This window comes from Pimephales promelas, chromosome 24, assembly GCF_988280905.1.
Source record: "Pimephales promelas chromosome 24, fPimPro1.hap1.1, whole genome shotgun sequence".
Taxonomy (NCBI): Eukaryota; Metazoa; Chordata; class Actinopteri; order Cypriniformes; family Leuciscidae; genus Pimephales; species Pimephales promelas.
This window is the reverse complement of record NC_142792.1, coordinates 7,075,549-7,101,294: the sequence shown is the minus strand read 5'-3', so window position 1 is coordinate 7,101,294 and position 25,746 is coordinate 7,075,549. Positions and strand designations below refer to the sequence as shown.

Sequence of the window (25,746 nt, the reverse complement as noted above, 5' to 3'; positions counted from 1 at the left end):
TCCTCTGTTTTGTCTAATAAGGTAACAGCGAGTGTGATTGGAGGATTTGAACCTCTTTCTCTCTAATATAGGGGGCTGAGAGGACGCCTGTACTTCTGTATCATCAGGGCGGAGAAGCTTGTACTGGATGTTGAATTAATCAAGCAGAGAGAGATGGAGAGATGCCTGACACTCATTTTACATTTTTCATTTATAATATTCATCACAGCTGGTAAGACATGAAATTAAAGAGATTGTTTTTTTTTTTTTTTTTTTTTTTTTTTTAGAAATGAAGTGCTATGTTATTTAAGATCTTAAAATTAAACTATACTGCACAGCGTTTTTTAGATGCCTCTGTAATCGCATTGTTACAGTATTTTGAATGTGCTCCTGTGTTTAACAGGCTTTTTCTATTTCTCTTTCACTCTATGTCTCAACAATTTATAAAGAGCTTAAACTAAGTTTACATGACTGTCTTCTTTTTATTCACTATAATATATCATTATCAAAAAAATAATATGTATTTATTGAAACCCTAAGAGGCTATTATTGTTGATTTTTTGTCTTTATGTCTTGTGATCGCAATTTAATGTTTCATGTGATATCAACATTGTACATGTCTCAATCTTATGTTATCTAAAAAAATTTTTAAAATCATACATTGATCACCTTTTCTCTGGTTGAAAACGATTTAATCACCGTGTGTCAAACATTATTCTATAGCATGCATCTCTGTCCCTCCAGTTGAGTGGTCGTTAAAACTGATCACGCATTTGGAGTTCTGATTTGAGAAACATTGATTTGGAAATATTAGTGACAGTCCCATGAACATTTTTTATAAAAAGAAGTTCAAGAAGTTGTGATCATGACAAACAAGACAAAAAATAAAATAAAATAAAAAAAACCTAAAGGCCTTTTTTAGGGTTACAATGTTAGTCTCTTAAACAATGCCAAGACCTCAGAAGATAGATGAACAAGTGTATATTAAAATAATACACCATGTTGAAAATTACCTAAGTGGTTACACTTTACTTGAAGGGGTGTGCATAAGACTGACATGACACCTTCATAACCATGACATGACACATGTCATGAATATGAAGAAGGGTTTGTACAAAGTGTTTTTCGCATCGATAATGACATTGTGGATGCAATTATTACATTGTTGAAGATGTCTTTCTTATGACATCTTGACAAACCATAACATAATAACGTATTGATTACCTAACGTAACCTCGAGAGCCTCTAACCTAGAAGAGGGAACGAATATTGTGTAAGCTAGTTTAAGCTAGGGAAAGATGAATCTTTTTGAGATATTGAAGCCAAAAATTATCCTTAATTTTGTATTTAATGTCAACGCAGTGCAGCAGCTGCCAGAACCAGAGCGGGCTATCTAGCTCTGCGGCAACTGCAGCAGCCTATCAGTGATCCCGGCATGATGTCACGCCCAATGAGAGGCGCCTGCCCTGCGCCCTCATGGCATCACAGCCTGCCAGAATGGGCATGGCTTGGTGTATATAAGCAGGGTTCAGATGCTGCTTCCCTGGTCTTCATCGACTGAAAGTCGCTTGTGGCGCGAGCACGGCTGGTTTTAGAGAGAACCGAGGTTATGTTAGGTAACCGATACGTTCTCTTACGAGAGGTTCTTTCGTATTGCGTAAGCTAGCTTACGCTACAGTAACCCTTTGTCTACACCGTGTACGCCAAGCATCCACTACATAAGCCCCGGGGAAACCTGGGGAGCCCTGATAAGTCGGAAAGATAGGTGGCCAGCAGCAGTGCGGGCCAGCACATGTATATAAGAACTTAAGGGGAACAGCAGAGAGGTGGCACTGGTCTGTGTCAGCATATAACAACCCAATAGTGCAGCTCAACCAGGAGAGCTGATTGTCATGTGCATTACCCTTATACCGCCAGAAGTTTTGCCTGCAGGGCGGGAACTTCCAGATTGTAAAATATGACAAAGGTGGACGGGGAAGTCCAGCTCGCCGCCACACATATGTCATGAATGGAAATCCCGCTGGACCACGCCTACGATGAGGCAATGCTTCTAGTGGAGTGAGCCCAAGAGGCATTGCAGACCTTTCGACATGTAAGCAGCTGCGATAGCGTCCACTATCCATCTGGACAGTGTCTATTTCGAGGCAGAAAGACCTTTGCACCCACCAAACAAAACAAATAGCTGCTTCGTGTGTCTGAAAGAGGCAGAGCGCGCAGTGTATAATCTCAACGCTCTGACTGGGCAGAGGAGATTGGCGTCGCATTTGCTATCGGATGCTGGCAGAGCCGATAGGGAAATGACCTGCACTCTGAAAGGAGTACCAATCACTTTAGGAACATAACTGTGTCTAGGTTTGAGAATATCTTTGGAGTCATTTGGCCTTAACTCAAGACACGCAGCGCTGACAGAGAGCGGGAGGTCCCCCACATGTTTGACTGATGACAAAGCTGTCAGAAAAATGTTTTTAAGTGAAAGCTACTTTAAATCCACGGATTGTAGTGGTTCAAAGGGGAAAGCTTTCAGGGCCTCGAGGAGCACAGAAAGATCCCATATAGGAACCGACAGCTCCTCTAAGGAAACGGATGAATAGCTCGTTTTTTTTTCCCTAGTGACTGGCCATGCAATGGTTTTGTGAACCCTGCGACGGCCGCCACATATACTTTGGGATTGGGACCTGCCCTTATCCAATAGCTCTTGTAAGAACACGAGCAGCCACGAAACCCCACATTTCTGTGGGTCCAGATTTTTGTCAGTGCACCATTTAGAAAACACAGACCATTTGGACGCATAGAGCTTTCTAGTAGAAAGAGCTCTGGCATGCACAATCGTGTTTATTACTCCTTCTGGCAGAGCAAGAGATCTTTGATCAGCCACGCATGTAGCTGTAGATGTAGTTTTTTTCTCTCCTTTGAGTATAATGCTGTTTTTTTCTATCTAAGTCTGTTACTGACTTTTCTGTTTTTTATTTTATTGTTGATGACTCTGATACTGCTTTGACTACTCTCGTTCAAAGGTGTTCGTATCTTTGCTGTACTTTTCTATGATGTGCTGTTATGCATGGTATTATTGTCTTTTAATTCTGTAGTTTTGTAAAGCACTTTTGTCAGTCAGTAGCTGCTATAAAACATGCTATATAAATAAAATGAACTTGAACTTGTAGCGATCAGCGCTCTGGGTGGGGATGCCAGATTGAGCAGCAAGCCTGAGAGAGGAGATCTGTTCTCACCGGGAACCAAGTCTGATTCTCCCAAACGGGGCTATGAGGAGCACCGAGTGGCACGTTTCCCTGATTCTCTTTATTATCTGTGGTAACAGGTGGGAAGGCGTAAAGCGGGCTCAGTCCTGGGCCAACACGTCCTCGCTCTTCGAGAAGAAATCTTGGCAGTGAGCGTTGTCTTCTGACGCAAAAAGGTCGACCTCCGCTCTGCCGAATAGGCGCCATAGTTTCTGAACTGTTTGGGGGTGCAGGGACCATTCCCCCGGTTGAAAGTTGTACCTGGACAGTTTGTCTGGGCCATCGTTCAGGTGGCCTGGCACGTGCGTCGCTCTCAGCGAGCGCAGATGATGCTGAGACAAAATTAGTATGCGTTCTGCCAGATCGCATTCCCAGATCTTCCTGGATCTGACTCTGATCATAGACATGTTGTCCGAACGGACTAGGACGTGGTGGTCCCGAATGACTGGGAGAAGCGTGTGAGCGCGTTCTCAACCGCTATCATTTCCAGACAGTTTATGTGAAGGAGCTTCTCCTGGTCTCACTATAGACCAAAAGCCGGTGCACCCTCGCAGGCCGTGCCCCAACCCCTGTAGGACACGTCTGTCGAGATGACTTTCCGGTGTGAGATCGCCCCCATCATCACTCCCCGCTGATACCACTCGGCCACTTTCCAGGACTGCAGAGCTGAAATACAGGTTTGACGGTCTGAGGGCACCGTCTTTCTTTGGTAAAAGAAAATAATGGCTGTAAAACTCCGACTCGCTCATAGAAGGTGGCACTAGCTCTATAGCCCTTTTGCACAGCAGGTTCACTACTTTTGTGCGAAGTAGATGTGCTACTTCTGTATTTACAGTAGTTTGAGCCGCGATCGAAAGCTTCTGGTTTCCTGCCTTTTTCATCCCACTCACGAAGGAGGTCAGCCTGGAGGATCTGTAGGATGGCCATTGAATGAAATGTGGATACAGCTTGACCGGCGGCGACCTAGGCACGGCCAATAAAAGCGGATGTTGTTCTACAGGCTTTAGACGGGAGCACAGGCTTTGAGCGCCATCTCACGGAGGGCAGGCAAAGGTGTGCTGCGACCGTGTTTTCGACAGTGGGGATAGCTGTATAGCCCTTCTCGGCGGCGCCGTCCACAGTGGAGAGCGACGCAGAGACATGGAAATGGATCCTGGCAGAAAAAGGTGCACTCCATGATTTAGAGAGCTCAGCGTGGAGTTCTGGCAGGAAGGCGCTGGGCGTCGGCAGCTTTGAAGGAATCAGCCGTCGAGCCTGTTGGGCGCAAGCTCGAGGAAGAGGCTCCGGCGAGGCATTCGCGGTGGTGACAGACTCCGGCGGCCTTTGTGAAAAAAGGCGTTTTTTCCTGCGCAGTGCGACGAAAGGCAGCACGGTGGCTTCAGAGTTGAAAACCTAAAGTCGAGCCCGCAGGGTCGACGATGAGAGTTCTTTGCAGAGCTCGCATCAGCCGTTGGCGAGGACTGCATGTTCCTGGCCCAGGAAGAGAGTGCAGATCAAATGGCGGTGTTCTGCGCTGAGCGGGGCTCTGCACGAGCCGCAGGATGTGCGAGGCATCTTTAAAAAGACACTCGCTGCTCTTTTAGAAGTTTGCACTGGCAAACGTAATCTATGAAAAAGGATAGGTTGCACAGATGGCTGAAGGTGGCGAAGACGGCCGGCTTCTTCGAGCGCTGTCCTAAGTTCGCTAGATGCCCCTCAGACGCGTCGTGGCTTCTTGTAGTCCAGCGATGCGGAGAGCTTCGCTGAAGTGATGAAAATCAGGTAAGCAGCCTCTGAACCCTGCTTATATAGACCATTTCAAAAGATGTAAACAACACTGGTCCAGAAACACTTCCTGTTTCAGTTTGTAACTGTTTTCTTTATTTCACATGTAAAGAAAACATCTTAAAGATGTTTGTTTAACTTTTTAATTCAATTTTAAATGTTCTGTTGGTTGTATTTTATCCCAGCTTTTATGTAGTGTTAAAAAACTGAAACAGGAAGTGCTTCTGGACCAGTGTTGTTTACATCTTTTGAAATGGTCTATACACCAAGCCATGCCCATTCTGGTGGGCTGTGATGCCATGAGGGTGCGGGCGCCTCTCATTTGGCGTGACATCACGCCGAGTTCACAGATTGGCTGCTGCAGTTGCCACAGAGCAGCCTATTAGCTCGCTAGATAGCCCACTCTGGCAGCTGCTGCACTGCGTTGACAATAAATACAAAATTAAGGATAAATTAAAAGCTAGTTTACGCAATACGAGAGAACCTCTCGTAAGAGAAACTGTCAGTGTCTTTGTCATGACAACTTATGGTTGGCTTTGACATTGGCATTTGACATCACATTTCTGTCTTTTAAACCATAATTTTTCTTTTAATAAAAGGGAGTAAACATAATATATATTTTTTGTTAATCTATGATGTCAATTGAGCTAAACTTGTATTGAACTCTGAATATTTGTATGTGTCCCATTTTCCCAGCTGTCCCACTTTGTAATTTTATAAATTAAACTCATCCCTTCATCTTTCATGTCTCATTGTTACTGCTTAATATTTAGACCATGTGAATGTGCGGTTGGTTGGTGGTCACAGTCGCTGTGCTGGTAGAGTGGAGGTTCTTCATAGAGGTCAGTGGGGAACAGTGTGTGATGATTTCTGGGATTTGGCTGATGCTGCAGTGGTGTGTAGAGAGCTGGACTGTGGAGAACCTGTAGATGCTCTGGGTGATGCTCATTTTGGACCAGGATCAGGACCAGTTTGGATGAGATATGTCTCGTGTACTGGATCAGAGTCAACACTGAAGAACTGTGGGTCATTAGGATGGGGTAGAAGCAACTGTGATCATACTGAAGATGCTGGAGTCATCTGTTCAGGTAAAGTATTTTACATATTCCAATTCATATCTTTGTAAGATTTTTTTTTTTTTACGCTTAAAGATTGGCTTCTAATTTTTAAAGAAGTTTTAAAATGTTTAAAATACGTTTTATATTGTTGTTGTTTTTGTTTGTTTTTACATTATTTATTTATTATAAGACTAAAAATAAAATGGCAAGATAAGGTACAAATCATCTTGAAGCCCTATAAATAAGCCATGCTTCTGTTGATCTATGTTGTCTTATTCAGAAGTCCGGCTGGTTGGAGGTTCTCGCTGCTCTGGGAGGTTAGAGATACTTGATGATCAGTCGTGGGTGTCAGTGTGTGACGCTGCCTTTGACCAGCAGGATGCAGAGGTTGTGTGTAGAGAGCTGGACTGTGGGGCTCCTGTACAGGTGCTGGGAGAAGATGCTTTTGGAAAAGGAGACACTCAGATGTGGACACAAGAGATTCAGTGCAGAGGAAATGAGTCTCAGATTCACCTCTGTCCAACATCCTTACACAAAAACAGCTGTTCACATGATAATTACCAGGGGCTGTTCTGTGCTGGTGAGTTAAAATAAATGATAATATATAATTAATATATAATATAATAATGATGGTGATAATATCACTGTTAGATGAAAACAACTGTTCACATGCCCAACATTAGTTTGCTGTGTACAGGTAACAGTTCAAAGTACAACAAAGCAAATTTCATTTTATTGTAAAAATTTAAATTTACAATAGTATTTTCTCTTACATTCATAGACATAAGAAATGTGAGACTGGTAAACGGTAGCAGTCGCTGTGCTGGTAGAGTGGAGGTTCTTCATAGAGGTCAGTGGGGAACAGTGTGTGGAGCTGGCTGGGATTTGGCTGATGCTGCAGTGGTGTGTAGAGAGCTGGACTGTGGAGAACCTGTAGATGCTCTGTATGATGTTCATTTTGGACTGGGATCAAAACCGTTTTGGATGAAAAATGCGATGTGTACTGGATCAGAGTCTACACTTAAGAAATGTGGATTCATACAACCAACTGATCCTGATGTGTGTCTTAATAAGAGCGCTCAAGTCATTTGTTCAGGTAAGCTAAAGATAAAAATCCTGTCTTGTATTTTTGTACCAAATTCAGTAAACTGTAACAAAAGCAGTCATAATTTCATTTTTTGTGACCATTTTCCAGCTTCTTTTTGAAGACACAAAACTGTTAAGGTCAGACTGTAACAATCAGAGATCTTGTTAAAAATACATTTAGGACCTTATTTCTAACTCTACATTCTAATGTAATTCACCTTTGGCTAAGCCACGCCCTAGAATGTAGATTGACCAATCACAGCGCAGCCAAGAACGAGCCCCCACAGAGGTGCGACACTTTTTCACTGCGCTCCATTGACTTTCAACACGGCGTCTCATGTTTTTGGTCTCGGCAGGCTAACTACCTTCGTAGTTTTATCCAAAATATGGTTAAACGTTGTCCATCGGGCATTTGTAACACAGATGCGCGTTTCCCAGAGAGGTCGTGGGGCGGTGGGGTGGTGGGGTTTGGATTGGGTCCATTTTTTCCCTTCCCAAAACCGAAGTAAAATCCTGACAAGTGTCATCTTTGGATTAAACTGTATGGACGTCCTCAGTCAGCTAAACCCCGCAAAGATCAACAAGCACATCTTTTTTACTTCTAACCTTACTGTGAGTGTGAAGTTATACTAGTTAGACCGTTTTATAATGTTTTAGGTTATGATTTCAGTTCTCATACCGGTTGTTGATTCGCTTGCACACGCTGCTAATAAATACAACGTTATACTCGTGTAGTCCGTTTGCTCTGTAATAACGATTATAGAAGTGAATAGAGACCTACCCAGCTTTGCATGAACAGTGTTGCTCTCTGATATTGTTAGTCCCAGCCTCCGTCTCGATTAGGATCTGCGGTGGTTCATTTTTTGACTGTGACTGGTAACGTTATGCTTGCAGCTTTTGCCTCTATTTTGGATGCCTTGCTGTTCTTGCGTTTCACCTGCATGTCTTGAATATAGCCTTCGAACGCATATTGCAGCCCCTTTTGCCTACTTCTATCGGACACTTTATTTGCTGCTTTATAAAAGTTTGATAACATTTCAGCAGGAAGAGCTGTTCCAGATCTGCAAGAGCATAAGCCTTGCAGAGCGCATATGAAGTTTGACGGATGTAGCAATAGTAACTAAGGGGGGCGGGCTTAGCCAAAGGTGAATTGGTGCCGAAACCTGGGAAGAAGGAGGAACGCGCAATCAAAGAGTCCTCACCGCTGTGGCGAATCTGCGTGGGCCGCCTGGGTGCTGGAGGGGTGGCTTCCATCCGTGAGGGAGCAGAGGAATCGGTGCCGTTCGCCGTAGGCCGGAGCCTGCTGCCATCCACCATGAAGAGTAGGAGCAGGGAACAGGGGACATCTGCCCGAACACGGAGAAGCCGTGGAGGAGTGTCGAGCCGTCCAGTGAGGGCGATCCAGCATCAGGCACCGCGGAGAAGATCGCTCAGCTGGTGGGGGACCAGATGGCAGTGTGTTGGAAGAACAGGATCAAGATTTTTTTTCTCTCCCCTCTCTCGGATCTGTCGCTCCTCATGCTTCCGTCTCCGTTTCTCTCGCCTCATCTGTCCATACCCCAGATGGTCTTGTGGGTACCCCCTGGCCTGCGAGGGCCGATGGGGGTATGTGGCGAGCAGGACGAGGCCAAGGGCAGTGAGAGGGCGGCTCGAGCTCGGTGGCGTGATTACTGATGAGCGACACCCGCACAACGCACCAGTCTCGTATCTTTCACGGAGGAGCGGAAGCATAAAAGGAGGAGCGATGACATTTGGAACAGGCCTGAACCTGTGTTTTGTTTTGTTTGTGTTTTATTTTGTGCCAGCAGTCGTCCGTGAGGGACTGCTGGATTTTACTTTCATTTTTTTTTTTTTTTTTTATTAAAAGTGTTAAATGTTCACCTGTTCCTGCCTTCTTCTTCCCATAACATCTTAACCTTGTTACAGTAATTCTCTGGTAGGATTCATTCATAGACATTTTTGGCATGAAAATCTGGGCAATCATGTAATGCATTTGGATTTTTATAGTACAGTAACAAAAACTATTCACTGTTTTGTATATGAGCTGTTTTTTCTTGGTTAACTTCAAGTCCTTTTGGACTGGGAGACATAATTTTGCATAATTTTTCTTTTTTTCCAGAAGATAAAGGAAAATATGATTTCTCGTTATATGATTGAAAGATTGATTATATGACTGACTCATTATAGAAGTTCTCTAACTTTAAATTGTGTTCTTTCCTGCGTTAATCTTTCAGAAGTCCGACTGGTTGGAGGTTCTCGCTGCTCTGGGAGGTTAGAGATACTTGATGATCAGTCGTGGGTGTCAGTGTGTGACGCTGCCTTTGACCAGCAGGATGCAGAGGTTGTGTGTAGAGAGCTGGACTGTGGGGCTCCTGTACAGGTGCTGGGAGAAGATGCTTTTGGAAAAGGAGACGCTCAGATGTGGACACAAGAGATTCAGTGCAGAGGAAATGAATCTCAGATTCACTTCTGTTCAAAATCACATGAAAACAACTGTTCACATGATAATGATGTTGGACTGGTGTGTGCAGGTTTGAGCCTTTTTTAAATAAACTGAAATCAAATTTATTGTTCCCAAAATCTACACTAAATATTAATTACATTTATCATGCTTTTTTTCCGAGCTTTTTTCCCATTTCTCCATATGCATTTATTGCCTATTTATTTATTTTATAGACAATTTGAGAGTAAGGCTGGTTGGTGGCCACAGTCGCTGTGCTGGTAGAGTGGAGGTTCTTCATAGAGGTCAGTGGGGAACAGTGTGTGATGATTTCTGGGATATGGCTGATGCTGCAGTGGTGTGTAGAGAGCTGGACTGTGGAGAACCTGTAGATGCTCTGGGTGATGCTCATTTTGGACCAGGATCAGGACCAATCTGGACAAATCGCAAATTATGTTCGGGATCAGAATCTACATTGAAAAACTGTGGAACAATAAATTGGGGTATTTATGTCTGTGATCATACTAAAGATGCAGGAGTAATCTGCTCAGGTAAACTGCTCCAAACCCTGCACTGTTTTTACACCACTGATAACCTAACTGCCTTAAAGAGAAACTTCAACCAAAAATGAAAATTCAGTCATCATTTATTTTGTGTCTTTTCAAACCTCTGTCACTTTGTTCTGTAATGCACAAAATGTTTTATTTATTTATTTATTTATTTATTTGGGACATAGAGAAAGAAATCTCTGATGACCGAGGCACTCCTTCATTAAAATGTCTTTATTAAACAAATTGTCTAAAATGTCTAACTAAACTAAAATGTCCTAAACGGACTAATTTAAAAAGCCCACGCGTAGAGCCTTCTTCAGAACATGGTGAAGCAGGTAGAAAACTGATCATAATATGGTAGGAGCAAACACATACACGTAGCCTATACACTCATGTATATACATTGAGAGAACACACCTCCCACATAATTTATAACATTAAAGCTTTTGGTCACATTGAGTCAAAACACAAGCAACAGGTAGCACGCATATTCATGCATACACATGCTTTCATGCATATACAACACACATGAGAAACAAGCAGTCACAAGAAAGAAACAGTATTACAAAGTCACAAAAAAAGGTCTATATAATCTATCTCATCATTTAGACCTGGATAGTCCATTGCTTTAAGATTCCATATCCAAAAGGTTTCACGCTGCAATAATTGTTTTAAAATGTCACCTCCGTGTGTTGATTTTTTAATAATTTCAATGCCCTGAATTTTTAAGGACGATGGGTCACTATGATGTACTGCTTTATAGTGTTTGGCCATAGGGTAATCCTCGTTGTTGACTCGTATTGCGTATTTGTGTTCATAAAAACGCTCTTTTAGTTTTCTTTTAGTTCTGTCCACATAGAAACAGCCACAAGGGCATTGTAGGCGGTAGACCAATCAGAGTTACAATTAATGAAACCATTCGTTTTGAATTCTTTCTGCATTCTCAAATCACAAAAAATCTTACTCTGAATAACTCTCACAATGAGTGCAAGACCCACACCTATAGGTTCCCCACAAACCTTTTTGTAACCATGTTTTTTGTTTAGGACCTGGAAGGTAGCTTCTCACAAGTTTGTCCCTTATGGATCGTGGCTTCTTGAACACAGTCATAGGCGCTCTGGAAAAACGTTTTTCAGAATAGGATCACTTTGAATTAACCCCCAACTGGACTTAATTATTTGTTTCATTTCAAAAGCACTACTACTATATTGGGTAACAAAGACAGGTCTGGAGTTGTTTTTAGCCATGTCTTTCCTCCTCCTCTTCTTTTTTAGTAGGTCGGAGCGTGGGGAACCTATAGGTGTGGGTCTTGCGGTCATTGTGAGGGTGTTATTCAGAGTAAGATTTTTTGTGATTTGAGAACGCAGAAAGAATTCAAAACGAATTGTTTCATTAATTGTAACTCTGAATATGTGGTCTACCGCCTACAATCCCCTTGTGGCTGTTTCTATGTGGGCAAAAGAAAACTAAAAGAGCGTTTTTATGAACACAAATACGCAATACGAGTCAACAACGAGGATTACCCTATGGCCAAACACTATAAAGCAGTACATCATAGTGACCCATCATCCTTAAAAATTCAGGGCATGGAAATTATTTTTAAAAAAATACGCGGAGGTGACATTTTAAAACAATTATTGCAACGTGAAACCTTTTGGATATGGAATCTTAAAGCAATGGACTATCCAGGTCTAAATGAGGAGATCGATTTTAGACCTTTTTTGTGACTTTGCAATACTGTTTCTTTCTTGTGACTGCTTGTTTCTCATGTGTGTGTTGTATATGCATGAAAGTATATGCATGTGTATGGTATGCATGAATATAGGCGTGCTACCTGTTGCTTGTGTTTTGACTCAATGTGACCAAAAGCTTTGATGTTATAAATTATGTGGGAGGTGTGTTCTCTCAATGTACAGTATATACATAAGTGTATAGGCTATGTATGTTTTTTGTGTTGTTGCTTGTATGTTTTTCATTTGACATTGTGATCAACAGATTTGTTCTTGAGAACCATGTGAGAGACGTGACCTGGCAAACGAGTATATATGCATGTAATTTGTTTCTATTTATTATTGTGATTTGTATTTTAGTGCTGGAAACTGCGTGGGAGGCGTGTCTTGGCAATTGCCTGTGGATCTTTAACACTAGCCAGCACCTGTCCTGTGTGTGTTTGCTCCTACCTGTGTGTCTTAGATATTATGATCAGTTTTCTACCTGCTTCACCATGCCCCGAAGAAGGCTCCATGCCGCTATGCTTGGGCTTTTTAAATTTGTCCGTTTAGGACATGTAATTTGTTTGTTTTAATGAAGGAGTGCCTCGGTCATCAGAGATTTCTTTTTTCTATGTCCTTGATGTCCTACCTTGGACCGAAGAGCACCCAGGTTAAACTTTTTTAAAAGGAATTGAGCACGCCACTCATCTTGAATCCATACATTATTTATTTATTTATTTATTTTTTACTTTCATTATATTGAAAAGAGTACCAGGATATTCTGTACAATTTCTGTTTTATGTTCCGTTAAAAAGAAAGTCAGAAGATATGAATTGACATTGAGAGATTGAGTAATTTGACACTTTTACTCCTTTAACATTAATAAATGGTGCTTTGTGGTAGAACAATAATGACAAGTACACACCTTTAGATAAACAAAATTTAAATGTTTCTTATCTCTTGCTACTTCAGGTGTCAGGCTTATTGGAAACTCCAGTTGCTCTGGGAGGTTAGAGATACTTGATGATCAGTCGTGGGTGTCATTGTGTGACGCTGCCTTTGACCAGCAGGATGCAGAGGTTGTGTGTAGAGAGCTGGACTGTGGGGCTCCTGTACAGGTGCTGGGAGAAGATGCTTTTGGAAAAGGAGACGCTCAGATGTGGACACAAGAGATTCAGTGCAGAGGAAATGAGTCTCAGATTCACTTCTGTCCAACATCCTTACACAAAAACAGCTGTTCACATGATAATTACCAGGGGCTGTTCTGTGCTGGTGAGTTAAATTATATTATAAGATCATACCTTTTACATATAGGGTGCATCTCAGTCAGCTTCATATTTTTCGGTCAGAACACTGAGCTGGGAGTCAGCCTTTTTAAGGTCTGTCTCAATCACAAAATCATTCAAATGTACTGGAATGTTCGCTCCCTAAAAATCCCACAATGCACTCCAAAAGCCAGATGCTCACTATATCCCCTAAAGGAAATTCTGTTTAGTGAATAACAATCACACAAACCAACACAATGTCAACGCAATATCATCATGACATTTAATGGAAGGTTTGAAAAGACAAACCGTTATTTATTTAGAGACCAAGCACTGAAAGGGAGACACACTGTCTGAACTGTCCTAACCCTAAGTTTCTAACTCAATCCCTCTAGCGCTACCAACTGTCCAAAGTAGCATTCATGTTTATGCTAATAACTTTTGAACTGTATGGGCTAGAGACAACATTTTTTACTCTGATTTCTTGGCTCAAGCCATTTCGATTGCATGTCATTTTACGTCATGAAAATTCCCGCCATTTTTGGATTCTGAAAAACCTTCTTTTTCGAACTACTCCTAGACGGTTTCTCCGATTTTCAAAATTTAACCAGATCCTCTTCAGTCCATGCAGATAAAAAGTTATGAATTAAATCCTTACCAAGTTCAATGATACCAAACATGCTAGGTTTTGCCTTACGGTTAGTGCAAGTTGTGAGTTAGCGCTTAAACTTTTGCTAATATCTTCGAAACCATTAGTCCAATCAAGACAAAACCACTATAGGAAAATCAAAAACATAGGTCGCTGGCTATACACTGTAAAAAATGATTTTTTGGTTAAGTAAATACTAGTGAAAAAACCCAATGTAATTTACTTGAAAAAGTTAGTTCAGGCAAGAATTTAAAAAACTAAGTAAATTCCATATCAGTACTTATTTCAAGCGAGTATAAATGAAAGTGTAATATCAACTCAATAAAATTAAGTAAAAATTACTCAACTTTTCTGATACTGGGGTTCCCATCATGCACTGGACCTTGAATAATTAATGAGGTTCATTTTTCACTGGTTTCCAGCTGTATTTACACTGTTTTATCATTGATTTTTGTTTTCGGTATTAGTAAATTGCCATTTTGTGACATTTCGAGTAAATTTTTTGCTTAAAACGACACATTCAAACACAAAAACGATCCATCAAATGTTACCACCATTGTGTATTGTCTACCAAGTGTTGAGGTGTTTGCATTCACATAAGGCTTAAAGTCTGACATGATGTATATATAAATTACTTAGATGATCTAAGTAAAGAACATACTATAAATGACTAATAAAATTCAAGATAATTGTTTTAGTGAAGTGTAATACAAAGGCAAAGGAAATCAGTATTAATCAACCTTTTACAAGCCGAGTTAAAATTACTTATTTTTTGTAAAGTTTACTTAATTCCACATTCCAAGTAAATATAACTTAAAGATTTCTAATTAAAGCTACTGATAAATATGTTTAGGTTTTTACTTGGCAAATCTTTGTAAATTTACTAGCATTTTCTGAGTGAGATCGTTTAGCAAGGTTTTTTCAAGTAAATCCTACTCCAAATTTTTTACAGTGTATGTTAATGCCCAAATGTCAAAATATTGATAGTAAATGGCAAAAATAATACAAAAAAATTGTCCATTGGTCATTTATCTTCTCATAGATATAAATGTCTATAATGCCAAAACACCTCTTGATGGCGCTATAATAGAACAAAACAAAGAAATTGACATTAATTACAATATAATATCATGATATTAAATGCCACTTTATGGATAGGTGTCCCATTACGAAACTCTGTATGTTTTTTTGATACCATATCAGGGATTGGGTGTGATGAAAGTAGCGAGGACTAAAATGCAGGACAATTGGTTTTTAATGATAATAAAATAAAGCAAAATGCAAACAAAAACTACCCAGAGGGGGGAAACAAGACAGACTTGAACAACTTGACTAGACTTGAAAGAAACAAACAGCAGGAAAACACAGTGTACATACAACGACCTGGCACAGGACTGAAAACACAAGGAGAATAAATAGGCAAGCAAACAAAAGAGGGTAACGAGGAAGGACAGGTGAGGCAAATTAATCAATAATCAGGTAACAAGATGGGAGGGGCTAGACAATTGACAGAAGAGCACATGGCACAAGGAAACACATGACAAGCCATGTGCTCACACCAAACATGACTAGAACACTCAGCTAAAAGGAACACTCATAAGCCACATGTTCACACAAAACATGACAACATGAAAGCACACAACTTGTGTTAACACAAGCTGTGTGTTACAGTACAAGACAGAAGTGTCAGGGCTCTGTCACAAAACCAAGAAATAGATTAGACAAAAGTGACAGAACTTGAAACTACCCCTCCTCTAACAAGGAACACCAAAAAACAAGACAAAGTAATGACCAGGGAGGGATGGGAGGGTTGAGCCAGGGAGACTTAGGCGGGTCTGGAGTCCTGGCAGAAGACCAGGGTGGTGCCAGAGGGACAGACCAGGCGGGATCCGGTGGATCTGGAATCCTGGCTCTGGACCAGGGAAACTCCTGCAAATCTGGAATTCTGACTGAGGGCCACGGTGGTGCCGGCTGAACAGGCAGCCAGGGCGGAGCAGGCTTGACAGGCGTTCAGGGCAGAGCATGAGTCCATGCCGGAGCCGAAGCTTCAGTGACAGAGGCGGCCATCTTGTCCGAAAGACACGGCTGACCTGGCGTGAACAATCTCTGGCTCGGCAGACATAACATGAAGAGACTCTGGATGGGCGGCCACAACCAAACAAACTCCGGAAGGGCGGTCGCAAGGAGCTATAGGGCAAGGAGCATGGGCAAGGAGCTTGGGTGGCGCCAGGAGGGCAAGGAGCTTGGCCATGGAGCTTGGGTGGTTCCAGCAGGGCAAGGAGCTTGGGCATGGAGCTTGGGTGGTGCCAGCAGGGCAAGGAGCTTGGGCATGGCGTCCAACCCTTGTGGGACGGAGGAAGTCTTTCTCATCCTCAGTTTACGGGAGCACGGTGGTGCTGCAGCCTCTTCGGGCACCACTGGGGGCATGACACGGAGAGTGGACAACTCTGGGACAACGAACGTTTTGTCCACCCGGACCACCGGACTTGAGACCCCTGAAGTCGGGTCCTCCCGGACCACCAGACTTAGGAAAGTTACAGGAGCCCTCCTCTCCCTCGGCTTGCGTGCGCTGTTTCTTCGTCAGTCAACTCTGGTGGCACTTCAGCCTCTTCGGCCACCACTGAGTAGGAGACAGATGAGGCAGACATGTTCTTCCTCCTCCCTCTCCCTGAATGGGTCATCGGAGGATTGGGGACATGGCAGTTTGTGAGGTAAATGGGAGGTGGGCCAAGAGGTGGAAGGCCACCCTCCTCTCCACGGTTGTACACATACCCCACAAACTGCCAGAATGACAGTATCCTCAGCATTCCCATTTCCCAGGCACGGACAGGCTCATTAAGGCTGTTGTTTAAAATGTTGAGCCCCTCCACAAAATAGAGGAACTGGTAAGGAACTTTGCACTGTTCTTACCTTGCCGAAGAGAATGCCCATTGTTTTCTGAATCCTCATTTGGCTTGTTCGTTCTGTCAGGGACTGGGTGTGATGAAAGTAGCGAGTACTCAAGTGCAGGACAATGGTTTTTAATGATAATAAAATAAAACAAAATACAAACAAAAACTTTACTGAGGAGGAAACCAAGACCGACAACTTAACTTGACTAGACTTGCTACGTTTACACATAGCTGGGTAATTAGAGAAACGAATACGAAACAAAAATTAATCAATAATCAGGTAACAAAATGGGCGGGGTTAGACAATTGACAGGAGAGTACAAGTAAACTCACATGACAAGCGATGTGGTCAAACAAACCATGACTAGAACATGCAGCTAATAAGTTACACCCATAAACCAGGTGTTCACACAAAACATGACAACATGAAAGCACACAGCTAGTGTTAACACAAGCTGTGTGCTACACAGTACAAGACAAAACAGAAGTGTCAGAGCTCTGTCACAAAACCAAAAACGAACTGTTCCTGTTCACTATCTTGATTTTCATTCAATAAATTCTTTTTAAAACTTGTCCAATTGCTTGTCCAATTTTCACCAAAATGGAATCGTATCATCTCCAGACCGTGCAAACAAAAAAAAGTTATGGATTTCATGTCGATAGATGTAATAGTTTTTGCATACCGCAGCGACAAAGTTGAAGCATGATGCCAAAATGACTGAACTTTGACCAAATTGAAAAATGACCAAATTAAATTTTGTCCAAAACCTACTTTTGCAAACTAGTCCCTGGTTTTTTTGCCCGATCGAACCAAACCAGTCTAGGCCTATTCTCTGGACTGTCTAGATAAATAATTATCGAAAAAAAGTTGAAATTTTGCATTTGGTTGGCTACAACAGGGTCATTTAGAATGTGGTCCCTGTTAAAATACAGCCAAAAGCCAATAAATCCAAAAGAAAAAGTCAGAACTTCACAAAAATTGATGAGCGTATGTGTCCTAACATTGTTAGGAAGCATGCAAAGTTTCGTGAGGATTGGATCATAGGTGGCGCTATAATCGTCAAAAAGGTCTCATTGTTATTAGGTGTTCAAGCACGAAGGTGTTTGCATTAGGTGTTTGCATTTGGTTTGCTACAACAGGGTCATTTAGGTTCATATTGGAACATGGTAGATCATGTAATATCACACTGAAATATGGTATATCATGGTAAATCTTGCTTATAAAACTTAATGTATTTTGATGCTTTTGTGCTTAAAGGCCTTAAAGGCCTGAACTGCTTGAACACCGCTAAATGCTGCTTGCAGCTTTGATTATAATTAAAATTTGTCTAAAATGTTGCAGATATATAACAACAATCAAAGTATATTTAATAACATAATTTTAAACAGCTTAAAAAAATGTCGGAAAATTTTTGTGTTAATATTGAAAAAAAAAAAAAAATGACCAGTGGTGACGTTTTATGATACAAGCACCTAGTCATATCACCGGAAATTGAATATTTAGTTTCCAAATGTGTAGTGAGCCAAAGTGTTTTACCAGTGCTGAATTTGTGTACACAATATATTGATATGCGAACTAGTGTGTTTACGGAGATGCACCCAGTCTTTATTTGTGTTCTTCTGTTGCTTAGATAAAAAGAATGTGCGGTTGGTTGGTGGCAACAGTCCCTGTGCTGGTAGAGTGGAGGTTCTTCATAGAGGTCAGTGGGGAACAGTGTGTGGTGATGGCTGGGATATGACTGGTGCTGCAGTGGTGTGTAGAGAGCTGGACTGTGGAGAACCTGTAGATGCTCTGGGTAATGCTCATTTTGGTCAAGGATCAGGACCAATCTGGATGAATCTTGTGTTATGCACTGGAACAGAGTCAACACTGAAGAACTGTGGGTCAGCAGGATGGAGCATACATGCCTGCAGTCACAGTCATGATGCCGGTGTCATCTGTTTAGGTGAATTATTAAACATTGCCGATTAATTTGTTGTGACAAAGAATATTTTGTTTGTTGTACTTAACTATCAAGTATTTGTTTTTTTTTCTACTGTGAATTGTCATTCCTGTAATATGAACAGGTCACAAAGCTTCTAGATTCATTAATGGATCTCACCTGTGCTCTGGGAGGTTAGAGATACTTGATGATCAGTCGTGGGTTTCAGTGTGTGACGCTGCCTTTGACCAGCAGGATGCAGAGGTTGTGTGTAGAGAGCTGGACTGTGGGGCTCCTGTACAGGTGCTGGGAGAAGATGCTTTTGGAAAAGGAGACGCTCAGATGTGGACACAAGAGATTCAGTGCAGAGGAAATGAGTCTCAGATTTCATTTTGCTCACTTTCATTATCACACAAACAAAGCTGTACCAATGACAATGATGTGGGTCTGGTCTGTTCTGGTAAATTATAAATATTCTGTCTCTTTGCCTGTATTTAAAACAGTTTGTGTTCACTGGCAGCTGCTTTATACTTTGTTTTAACCTTTATGTTCTGTATTCAGGTTACACAGATACTAAACTGATGAATGGTTCAGACTCTTGTTCTGGAAGAGTGGAGCTTCGGTTTCTCAATAAATGGGGCACAGTGTGTGATGCATGCTGGGATATGAGAGCTGCCAGTGTCCTCTGTAGACAGCTGAATTGTGGGATTGCTGTGTCTGTTGTGGGATCAGACTGGTTTGGAGAGGGAAGTGGTGAAATCTGGGCTGATGTGTTTGATTGTGACGGGAATGAAACAAAACTCTCAGAATGTTCCGTCTCTTCATGGAGTCGAGCTGAATGTTCTCATGGACGAGATGTTGGAGTCATTTGCTCTAGTGAGGGAATTTTATTGGAAAAAGTTATAAATTACCTATATAAATCTTGCAATATCTTAATAAAATGCCACATCTTTCCCTCAGATTCCTCTCTGTCTGTTCATGACGGTCTGGTGCGGTTGTCTGGAGAGAGACAGTGTGAGGGGGAGCTGGAAGTTTCCATCCATCAGGTCTGGAGGAGAGTTCTGCTGGACTCCTGGAGTCTCACTGAATCCTCTGTGGTCTGCAGACAGCTGGGCTGTGGCTCTGTGCTGAACTTCTCCGGCTCCTCTTCATCCAGTCCTGAACACAGTCATGAGTGTGTGACGGGCTTCCAGTGCTCTGGGAGTGAAGCTCATCTGGGGAACTGCAGCTCTCCACAAACTCTCAACTGCAGCTCCACACAACAGCTGTCAATCTCCTGCCTTGGTGAGCACAACAACATCTGGGCAGATTCTTCAGTTGTTGGTGATCAATAATGTGTTTTTCTCTCTCTGAATATCAGGCCGCGGGTCCATCAGGCTGGTGGGTTCTGGGGGAGACTGTGCAGGGAGGCTGGAGGTTTTTCACAGCGGCTCATGGGGGACAGTGTGTGATGACTCCTGGGATATTAAAGATGCCCATGTGGTGTGCAGACAGCTGCAGTGTGGAGTGGCCCTCAGTAACCAGCAGGTACCAGCCTGGTTTGGTGCTGGTTCTGGACACATATGGCTGGATGAGGTGGAGTGTGAGGGGAATGAGACGTCCCTGTGGAACTGCTCTTCTCCAGGCTGGGGGAAACATGACTGTCAACACAAGGAGGATGTAGGAGTCGTGTGCTCAGGTGAACATTTCAGTGTTGTGAAAAATTGTCATTCTGTAGCATTCAAAATTTAAATTTCTTTTGGGAATATCTAACATTTTTCAGTTGCACATACACGGGTTCAGTGGAACTGAAACTCCTGGTTTGAGATAAGACAGTGAAGGTGGACTCACCATACATGTTTCACATTGTCCTCAGGGAAAACTGTTCCTGATGAACAGTTTTGGTGGATACAGGAGAGTTGAGGTGTTTATTTAATTCTGCAGTGAGGCAGTTGTGGTTTTATGTTTTAAGTTTTTATGTCTCTGCTAATTCAACCTTCTCACATTCTGCTCTTACTTATTGAATGTAAAATCAGTGAAGATTGGCCATCATACATATACAGTATATACATACACACACACACACACACACACACACACATATATATATATATATATATACATGTACACTCACCTAACACCGTGTCCTAACTACACGCAACGCGACGCCGCGACACACGATAAAAGGTATCTTTTCCATGTTAATCAGAGTTTTTGTCCTAACCAAACGCGACTGCGACACGCAAAGATTATAATTTAGACAGTGACCTATTTTTAACTAAATATAAATAATGTGTACTCATAACCAATGTAATTTCTTCATTCTGTCAGCCGCGACGTCGCAGAAATAGGAACCGTGCCACAAGCCATAAAGGATCATTTACCTCAGATTTTGAAAGCATGTAATATAGCGTTCAAAATGAATTCTATGCAAACATACAACTGTACTTCATAACAAAATTTGTCAATGAGTATATTTTGTTAATGTTTAATAATGTTTTTTTTTAATAATGTTATTTCTTGATTTGATTATGTCCTTACCCATTTCCAATGCGAGTGCGGGCCAACAGTGCGCTTTCACAGAGAGACTTCTGCTCACACGCTGTTCTGAATGTGTGGCGTCTCACAGCCGCGTCGCGTCTCAGACACACTTGCTGTCGCTGGAATTTTATCACGTCGCGTTTAGTTAGGACACGGTGTAAAGGATTATTAGGAACACCTGATCTAATCAACCAATCACATGGCTGTTGCTTCATTGCATTTAGGGGTTTGGTCCTGGTCAAGACAATCTCCTGAACTCCAAACTGAATGTCAGAATGGGAAAGAAAGGTGATTAAAGCAATTTTGAGGGTGACATGATTGTTGGTGCCAGACGGGCCGGTCTGAGTATTTCACAATCTGCTCAGTCACTGGGATTTTCCTCACAACCATTTCTAGGGTTTACAAAGAATGGTGTGAAAAGGGAAAAACATCCAGTATGCGGCAGTCCTGTGGGCAAAAATGTCTAGTTGATGCTAGAGGTCAGAGGAGAATGGGCCGACTGATTCAAGCTGATAGAAGAGCAACTTTGACTAAAATAACCACTCGTTACAATCGAGGTATGCAGCAAAACATTTGTGAAGCCACAACACGCACAACCTTGAGGCGGATGGGCTACAACAGCAGAAGACTTCACCGGGTACTACTCATCTCCACTACAGATATGAAGAAGAGGCAACAATTTCAAGAGCTCACCAAAATTGAACAGTTGTAGACTGGATGGGATAATGCATCATGTCACAAAGCTCGAATCATTTCAAATGGTTCTTGAACATGACAATGAGTTCACTGTACTAAAATGGCCCCCACAGTCACCAGATCTCAACCCAATAGAGCATCTTTGGGATGTGGTGGAACGGGAGCTTCGTGCCCTGGATGTGCATCCCACAAATCTCCATCAACTGCAAGATGCCATCCTATCAATATGGGACAACATTTCTAAAGAATGCTTTCAGCACCTTGTTGAATCAATGCGACGTAGAATTAAGGCAGTTCTGAAGGCGAAACGGGGTCAAACACAGTATTAGTGTGGTGTTCCTAATAATCTTTTAGGTGAGTGTGTAAGTATACAGTATATATATATATATATGTGTGTGTGTGTTTGTGTTATGTTATGTATGTTATGTTGTTGAAATGAATGGGGTTGGATGAAATCTATGAGGCTGTGTTCATGTTTCTATCTAGAGTTTAAAGAGATCAGGTTAACTGAGGGCTGTGAAGGGAATGTGGAGGTTTTCTACAATGGATCCTGGGGTAATGTGTGCTGGAACCAGATGGACTCAGACACAGTGAGTCTGATCTGTCAAGAGCTGAACTGTGGAAGATCTGGTGCTTTGACTGATTCTACACCAAGACTGGAATCAGCTCGTAACTGGCTGGATGAAGTGAAATGTCGACCTCATGATTCAAATCTGTGGCAGTGTCCATCTTCACCCTGGGGACAGAATGACTGTGGTGAAGATGAAGTGGCCAAAATCACCTGCTCAGGTAAGACTGATGCAAGTTTCATCTCTAAAAATACAGTAATCAGTTGACATTATTGAGTATATAAACACAATGTGTATATATAATATTGATTCAACTTGTGATTACAGAACAGGAGAGTAATGATTCCCCTAGAAGCTATTTGTCATGCTCCACATCTTCATATCAGAGACAGTGTTCAGGTAAGTTAATTTGATGCAGAAGAACATACAAATCATACCAGCCAGAAGTGAAATATGTATGTGATTTAGTTGGGGGACCAAGGGGATTTAATCTCACTTCACATACATGCCCAACTGTAGGTGTTTCTGTTCTGACAGAACTCTATTGACCAATAATGTGTCTACTTTTCTGTGATTTTAGATCATCTTCCTCTCAGACTGAGTGGAGGTTTGGGCCGGTGCTCTGGGAGGCTGGAGGTGTATCATAACGCTGTGTGGGGTTCAGTCTGTGCTGATCTGTGGGACATCAGCGATGCTCAGGTGGTCTGCAGGCAGCTGGGTTGTGGAGACGCACTGAGGGCTGATGGGAATTCAGTCTTTGGTGCTGGTGAAGGTGTTGTGTGGATGAACAGAGTCGAGTGCAGAGGGAATGAGATTCACCTGTGGGACTGTCCTCACTCCCTGAAGAACCACACTGACTGTTCCCACAAAGATCACGCTGGACTCACATGTGCAGGTCACAGCAACACACTGAACAATAGTAGTCATCATTTTAATGCTAATAATCTTTGTCTATTTGCATGATTTTGAATGTGTTTGTGTGTGTTTTGTCAGATTTGTCAGTGTCCACTACTCCTGCCACAACAACATCATCTTCTCGTCCAGTTTCTCAGACAGTGCGCTCAACATCAGTCACTCCTCCACAAACTCCTCCAGCAGCGTCTCTCTCTGTGCTTGTGGTTGTACTGGGAGTTTTGCTCGTACTGCTCTTAGTGCCACTGCTTATACTGGTTCAGCAGAACAGAGTGATGAGGAGAGGTAGGAGAGATCCAGAGACTGTCATAGTGTGTCTTATTCAGTGTGTGATCAGTCATGTGTTGTGAACTGACAGCAGGTTTGTCTGTCTACACACACAGATCTCTCTAAGAGGAGACACAGGACGACGACTGAGGCCGTTTATGAGGAGATTCATCACAGAACCACTAATAGACAGAGTTTCGTCACTCAGAGGGGTCAGTAAATGTCATAGAGTCTGATTTGTGGAGATCATAATCACTTGATTCATAAGTGACTGAGAGTAGATTAAATCACATAGATCCAGTTGTGGGACTTTATTGTGTTATCTGAAATGATACAGGTTTAGTGTTGAGATTCAAAGGAATTGGGGATTTTGGTTGATTTACAACTGTGAATGTGTGTCTGATGAATCTACTTCTCCATAATAGGAAGTGTCCTTTCAGAAGAACAGCATTCTGGGTATGAAGATGCTGATGAGCTTCTTTCAGGTTAGGGGACTCAAATATAAATCAACATAACTCAAATATGCTACACAAAGAATTGAATGGATTAAATTAATTTAAAACATTTAAATAATACGATTTTAAATAATATAAACCATCCAACATGTAACAATTCAAATTTATTATTATCAAATGTATTTATTATTTATTATAATAATTAACATTTATTTATTTAAGATTTATTGAATCTCTTTTTTCTTTTTCGTTTTTTTTTTCTTTTTTATCTGCAGTAGGAGCCGCACCTCACTACCATAATGACATCACCACTGAAGGGTCAAATGAAGGTCAGTGACTTTAACTGATTTCACTACATTAAATGAACTATTGGGCCTATGAATAGTAAAAGGAGTTTTTGTTGTTATCTCATTTAGAAAAGCAGCAAATCACACCTGAGAATTATGATGACATAATCACTGTTGGACTGAGATCTCGTGATACAGGTTTATTTCTTATAATCATTTCTACAGGTTTTAACAATATAGATTTATATAAATTTTAATTATACATACGCACTGTTTCAAAATCCCAAATCTTGCACATTTAATGCATGCATTTAATTTTTTTTGTTTATTTGTCTCTTTTGACTTGCCAGAAAACTATGATGATGTCATAATTGTACGACAATTCTCCAATGATAAAGCAGGTGTGGGATTCAAATTACTCTCCCAAATTACCTTTTTTTTCTTTGTTTGATTGTTTGTCTTCAGATTATAGTGGCATATAAACTCACATAATTAATAATATAAACATTTATATTAGACGGTGTTCAGGAGGAGTATGATGATGTCAAGAATGTCAGGGAATGTATGAGTGACATGTTTGGTACGTTAACTGACACATTTTTACCTTACTCTGAATTTGTTTAATTTTTATAATATCTTTATAATATCGATTTCGGTGGTCATGATAGCTCATTTAACTTGACTGCCAATGTTGATGTGTTTATTTATAATACATTTTAAAGCATATATTGATAAATTAATTTGCTCTTGTTTTCTAATAACAGACTATGATGATGTGGGGGAGGAGCCAGGAAAACAGGGAGGGACTTTATAACTGAAACCACACCCACTGTGTAAGACTGGAAAACTGGAAACTGGTTGAAGAGATAGACCACTGGTCTATGAGACGAAGGACCCTTGGCAAATTAACACTTCAACACTCACACACACTTCTTCCCCACATCCCCCATCTTGCAGAGATCACCCAAACTCACATAATAATCTATATGGTTTTAATTTGAACAACTATCATACAGTTTTATGTGTTTAGTATTATTTGAAATGTCTACAAGTGTGACTGATGTATAAGTGTCCTAACTATTTCCAAATAAGTAAAACAAAAGGTAAGATTTTTAAGAGTTTTCAGATAACATACACTCAAAGGAGGGTGGATGGGTAAACCCTCCTGCTCTCAGGTGTGTACTCAATTCTAATTTCCACTGTTAGCAAATTGCACCATGTATACTGATGCATACCCACTGATGGTGAACATATTTATTGTGCTAAAGAATGTTGGAATTAGGAAATAAGTTGACAAACAGTAGCTGTGATCAAGGATCTTTCCCTCAAATGAATGTAATGACTCTTTGAACTGAGCAGAAGAGCGTGTTGTTCACTTTATGTCCTGCAGAGGGTTTTTTTTTACATACAGGGCATGACTACAGCATGCATTTTATGTACTTGTTTAATATTTCTGTCAAATTGTATTCTTGTTTTGAATTTAGTTT

At 41.4% G+C, this 25,746-nt stretch overlaps 1 protein-coding gene across 1 annotated transcript; it reads left to right on the top strand.

The window, feature by feature from the left end:
* Window positions 1-125: 125 nt before the first annotated feature.
* On the top strand, window positions 126-25,739 carry LOC148965159 (scavenger receptor cysteine-rich type 1 protein M130). The gene is made up of 23 exons (XM_089127293.1): window positions 126-211; window positions 5,753-6,067; window positions 6,318-6,617; window positions 6,819-7,133; window positions 9,358-9,654; window positions 9,800-10,114; window positions 12,799-13,098; window positions 18,263-18,577; window positions 18,699-19,013; window positions 19,115-19,429; window positions 19,514-19,837; window positions 19,914-20,231; window positions 22,256-22,558; window positions 22,666-22,737; window positions 22,919-23,233; window positions 23,332-23,535; window positions 23,634-23,729; window positions 23,943-24,002; window positions 24,248-24,301; window positions 24,389-24,457; window positions 24,610-24,660; window positions 24,777-24,839; window positions 25,024-25,739. Exons 1-23 carry the CDS (start codon window positions 154-156, stop codon window positions 25,071-25,073), a joined length of 4,824 nt encoding a protein of 1,607 aa, XP_088983419.1. The 5' UTR covers window positions 126-153; the 3' UTR covers window positions 25,074-25,739.
* Window positions 25,740-25,746: the final 7 nt, after the last annotated feature.

What these genes read in the sequence shown, in the direction of transcription:
- LOC148965159 (XM_089127293.1), top strand. Translation starts at nt 154, where the DNA reads ATGGAGAGATGCCTGACACTCATTTTACATTTTTCATTTATAATATTC. An exon ending in TATAATATTCATCACAGCTG is followed by an intron (nt 212 to 5,752) that starts GTAAGACATGAA and finishes CTTAATATTTAG; the next exon opens with ACCATGTGAATGTGCGGTTG. An exon ending in TGCAGGAGTAATCTGCTCAG is followed by an intron (nt 10,115 to 12,798) that starts GTAAACTGCTCC and finishes TTGCTACTTCAG; the next exon opens with GTGTCAGGCTTATTGGAAAC.